General features: G+C 41.5%; 1 protein-coding gene across 1 annotated transcript; it reads right to left on the minus strand.

Moving 5' to 3' along the window:
• Positions 1–1,060: 1,060 nt before the first annotated feature.
• Positions 1,061–2,461, minus strand: LOC116023388. The gene is made up of 2 exons (XM_031264386.1): positions 1,480–2,461; positions 1,061–1,362 (listed from the first exon to the last, which is right to left on the minus strand). The coding sequence occupies exons 1-2, from the start codon at positions 2,459–2,461 to the stop codon at positions 1,061–1,063; spliced, it is 1,284 nt and encodes a 427-aa protein (XP_031120246.1).
• Between the last annotated feature and the right edge of the window lie 3,336 nt (positions 2,462–5,797).

Consider the following 5,797-nt stretch of genomic DNA (forward strand, 5'->3'; position numbering starts at 1 on the left):
AGTGTTTTGCTTGCAAACGCTATTGGTTGAAAGTATTTTTCCTTCCTCTGCCCCAACACGACTCCCACTGAAAACCCACTAGCGTCGCACATCATTTCGAATGGGAGATTCCAATCAGGTCCAACTAAAATCGGTGCTCTCACTAGTTTCTCCTTAAGGGTCTTGAAAGCAACTAAACAGTCTTCTCCAAATTCAAACTCTATATCTTTCTCTAGGAGTTTGATCAACGGTTTAGCAATTTTGGAAAAATCCTTGATAAATCGTCGGTAGAAACCGACGTGACCTAGGAAGCTTCTTAAACTTGTGACGGAGTTTGGAGGTGGTAGGGTGTCAATCACGGACGTTTTAGCTTTGTCTACCTCTATTCCTTTGTTTGATACCTTATGACCCAATACTATGCCCTCTTCTACCATATAGTAGCACTTTTCCCAACTAAGTGCTAGGTTTACTTCTAAGCACCTTTTGAGGACTTTTTCTAGATTACTTAAGCATTCGTCATAGGTTTCTCCCCATATGGTGAAATCGTCCATGAACACCTCCATGAACTCCCCAATATAATCTTCAAAAATTACTAGCATGCACCTCATGAAGGTAGCTGGCGCATTGCACAAACTGAATGGCATGCGTCGGTACGCAAAGGTACCCATAGGACAAGTAAAGGTTGTTTTCTCTTGGTCCTCTAGTGCTACAGGTATTTGAAAATAACCGCTCATACCATCTAAGAAACAATAATAAGCATGCCCGCTTACCTTCTCGACCATTTGATCAATAAAGGGCAAAGGGAAGTGGTCCTTTTTAGTGGCGTCATTTAATCTTCTATAATCGATACAAACCCGCCACCCCGTTACGCTTTGTGTAGGAATTAATTCTTCTTTGTCATTTTTCACTACAGTTATTTCTCTCTTCTTCGGCACTACGTGGGTAGGATTTACCCACGCACTATCAGAAATTGGATAAATCATTCCTACATCCATAAGTCTTACTACTTCATTTTTCACCACTTCGGTCATATTTGGATTCAACCTCCTTTCGGGTTGGGCTACGGGCTTAACATTCTCTTCTACAAGATCTTATGCGTACACATGCTAGGACTTATGCCTTTTAAGTCTTGTAACTTCCACCCTATTGCTCCTTTATATTTTCCTAACAAGTTCACAAGCTTGTCTTGTTGATTTTCATCTAGTTTTGATGAGATTACTACCGTTAAAGTCGAATTTTCTCCTAGAAAGGCATATTGTAGACTATCTGGTAAGGTTTTAAGTTCACTTTTCACTTCTTTCTCGTCTACTATATTCTTTTTCTCATTTATTTTCTCATTATGCAACAATTCATCCCCTTCATTTCCATCCATCACCTCCTCAACTTCACCAATCAATTCATGAATATATATAGCATCATTAATACAATCATCAAAGAAATTTACAAATTCAATATCATTCACATCACACACATTATCATCAACATGTATATCATCATTACCACACACTATCTCATGTAAAGCATCATCATTCTCATTAATTGAAGCATTATTATCAAAAGTAAAAGATTCAAGGTCATCATTACTATCCAAGACTCTCAAGAGGGCGTTGTCTTTCAATTTACCCACAAGATTGGGGTAAATAGAATTAACGTGCTCATGGAAAACATCCACAAAGTAGCACGCATCATCTGTGGTCATAGGGTACTTAGTCAACTTCGACACATCGAAGGTAGCACATTTGTCTCCTACGCTTAGGACAAGTTTCCCGTTCCCTACATCGATGAGGGCCCAAGCGGTGGCCAAGAACGGCCTACCTAGAATCAATAGCACCTCCTGATCAGCATCCATGTCAATAATGACAAATTCCACGGGAAAAATAAACTTGTCTACCCTCACTAACACATCTTCTACAACCCCCTTGGGTTGCTTGATTGATCTATCGGCCAACTGGATACAAATGCTGGGTTGCTTGATTGATCTATCGGCCAACTGGATACAAATGCGAGTGGGCTTGATTGATCTATCGGCCAACTGGATACAAATGCGAGTGGGCTTAAGATTGCCCAAGTCTAATTTCTTAAAGAGACAAAAAGGCATTATATTGATACTTGCCCCTTTCTTAAAGAGACAAAAAGGCATTATATTGATACTTGCCCCGGAGTCCGCTAGAGCTCTCTTAAACTCGGCTTCGCCAATTTGACACGGGATGGTGAAGCTTCCGGGGTCCGTGAGCTTTTGTGGTTGATGGCACATGTAAGCGGAGCATCCCTCCCCTAGCAAAACCGTAGTTGACTCTTCTAGCTTTCTCTTATTGGTGAGTAAATCTTTCAAGAACTTTGCATAACGCGACATTTGACCCAACGCATCGAGGAAAGGTACATTAATATGCAATTGTTTTAGAAGTTCAAGGAATTTACCATATTGCGTCTTGTCTATACTCTTCCTCACCCTCCCGGGAAATGGGAGTGGTGGTTGATACATCAGTAAATCTACCTTTTCCTTTCCTTTATCTCTAGATTGAATGGCTTTTGGACTCGAGGGTCATGGAGATGTTTCCTTTTCTTGCTCCTTGTTTTTTTCAAGGATTTCTTATACTTTCTCTTCTTCGATTGGACTCTTGGAGATAGTATTCTTCTTCAAGGTTGGCTCGGGAAGCTCCTTGCCACTCCGAAGAGTCACGGCTTGCACCCTCTCCCGATGATTATTCACCGTGGTACTCGGAAGTGTGCCTTGTGGTCTTTCGGCTAAGGCCTTGGAGTTTTGTGCAACTTGTGTCTCCAAGTGTCTCAAGGAAGCATTATTTTCTTGTCTCAAGTTAGAGACTTCTTGCCTTATCGTGGATATCTCTTGTCTCAAGTCTTGCTTCCACTCTTGCCTCATATTCGTCACGTCACGTCTTGCCTTAGTTCTCCAAACATTCTCACCATTTTGTCCTCCATGCTTTCTTTAGGAGCCTCTTCTCTTTGTTGGTTATTTCCTTGGTACATAGGCGGTCGATACGCTCCTACTTGGTTAGGTCTTGGGTTGTATTGATTTCCTCGATTGTCTTGGTATCCTCTATTGTAGTTTGCATTGTAACTCGATCCACTTTGACTTGGTCTTGGATTGTATTGATTTTGGGATGGTTGGTTTTGCCATCCTTGACCTTGTCGCCAATTTTGGTTGTTGTTATTTCCATAGGCATTGTAGTCATTCGGCCTTTGATACCCCACGGCCTCGACTTGTTCATACGGAACATCCTCGTAGTTGGAAGTGCATTCGTGTGCTCCAAGTGCACCCCCACACTTGTCGCAATAAAGAGCCGATGTCATGCACGGATTTCCTCTTTGACCCTTATTCATCTTTTCTAATTGTGCTTGTAGCCTCTTGACTTCTAGTCCTAGTGCTTCCACCTTAGCTTGAGATGCGGTGTCGGCACTAACTTCGTACAAACCTCCTTTGGACTCCCTTTGGTTGTACCAATTCCTGGTATTTGATGAAATAGTTCTTATCAATTCTTCTGCGTCCTCGGGACTTGTAGAAACGAAAGATCCTCTAGAAGATGAGTCCAAAAGCAATTTAAATTCATCGGTGAGACCGGAATAGAACGAACTAATGACGTCCCATGGATGTAGAACGTCCGGTGGGCAATGATGTTTAACTGTCTTAAACCGTCTCCATGCATCCGCTAAAGTTTCCAATGACCCTTGTTTAAAGTCTTGGATTTGCTTTCTTATATTCAATGTCTTGGTCAACGGAAAGAACTCTTGCATGAACTCTCGGTGGAGTTGTTCCCATGATCTAAAATGGTTGTGTACGTGTGAATCAAGCCACCTCGCGGCTTCCCCTATCAAAGAAAATGGGAACATTTTTAGTCTTACCACCTCTTCGGTAACACCGTTTTGACGGTACATACCACACGATCGGATGAATCGGGTGATATGTACATGTGGATCCTCCGCCGGTAATCCTCCAAAAGGTTGGTTTTGAACTAGTGTGATGACGACGGAATTGATTTGAAAATTGTTGGCTTCAACCGGGGGAATGTAAATAGAGTTGTGGACACTAAAGTCGGGTGTCATATAATCCGCTATGGTTCTCCTTTCCTCTCCCCTCGGTTGGTTCCTTGGTATATTTCTTGGTTCATTCCTTGGTTCGTTCCTTCTTGGCCTTTGTGGTTCATAATATTCATCATCATATCATGGTTCGTAGTAAGCATCCCTCCTTTGTCTAGGAGGTTGTTGTTCTTGTTGTCTTGGAGGCATATCATAGAGAGGGTTGTTGAATTGCTCTTGAAAATCCGGTGCATATCTCCTACGTGGTAGTGGTTCGTCATACGCTACGTTCTCTTGTTGATATTGTGGTTAGTTGGGTGGTGGTGGTCTTTGTCGAGACTCCTCCCTTTGTGGGGGAGGTGACTCATGGTCATTGAATTGATCACCTCTAACATTCTCTCTTGGTGTGACCGTATCGGTGTGTCTTGGTGATTCGTCCATATTGATGTTAGGGATGTTTGCACTAGTACTTGCCATGTCTTCTTCTTGATCTTTTTGTTGGGATTGTTGGTCTCTATTGGCCTTCTTTTTCCTCCGATTCAATGCGTAAATCTCCGGATTAAAAGGAAGTAGACCTTCACTCCCTCTTGAGCGAGTGTGCATACAAACGCTTTGGTATTGTAAACAAACAAGAACAAGAGAAAGGTTTTGCAACTAAAAGTAGTTGCTCAAGTGTTTAAGCTCAACAAGAAGTGTCAAGTAAACAAGTACAAGTGATAGAAAAAGGATAAAAACAAGTAAAAAGGGACTAGGCTCTCTACTTAAGGAACCTACTCATGCTAATCCAATAAAGACTTGCCTAAACAAAACCGTTACCATTCCCTGGCAACGGCGCCATTTGATGAGTTGAGTTTTCGCGGTGGATGGAAAGAACTAGGTGTTTAAACGGAAAGAAGTTCCCGAGTATCGTCTCAAGGAATGGTAAGAAAGGATTCGGTAGACAAGGAATTAGACACAAGAGTTCCTATGTTTCAAAAGCTAGTCCTAACATAAGGGTTGTGTAGGTCATTCTAAGAATAGCTCAAACACTAAACGAAAGGTGTTGTAAACAAGTATTGGAAGGGAGGATTCGGACTAATCTAGCATACATGCAAGTTCTTGATTTCCTAAGGTACTAGGGGTTCGAAAACGCTCAAAGGACTAACAAGAGACAAGGTTACTCACACCACCGCCACTCTCGTGGTCAATGGACTCACTACTTAGACCATAACGTCATCCTTGTGAACATTAGGCTAGAAGAGGCATTATGACAAACACGTTATGTGCCTCTTGCCTTCCTTCTCCCTTTTCTCAAAGGTGGGAAGGAAAAGAGGTTGGTGAGGTCTTCAAGCATTCCCTATTCTCATAGGTGAAAGCTTTCTACACTATCTCTCAAGTCCGATTGGCCTACTCGGAGTAGAGGTCACACAAACATCCCAAACCGCTATCAAGATATCCAAAAAGCATCATTCTACCCTAGATATATGATATAAGAGCTCAAGAACAACATGCATGTTCAACTAGTCCAAATCCACTACGTAACTAGCCACACATCTCTAAACTAAGCATCATCAAAGCAAATGAACAAATCTAAGCGATAAGGATTGAAATCTAATCACAAATCAAAGCACAAAACAAATCAACAAAACAAATCACAACTCAATTCACAAACTAAAATTGAAGAACAAGAGAGGAAATTGGAAGATTACTTGAATGTAAATGGAATTCTTCTACAAATCTTGATCAATTGCAAGTTGATGTCCACAATCTTCTCCAAATCTAGCTACTTGAAATGAAATGTGAA

Source organism: Ipomoea triloba, chromosome 6 (assembly GCF_003576645.1).
Source record: "Ipomoea triloba cultivar NCNSP0323 chromosome 6, ASM357664v1".
NCBI lineage: Eukaryota > Viridiplantae > Streptophyta > Magnoliopsida > Solanales > Convolvulaceae > Ipomoea > Ipomoea triloba.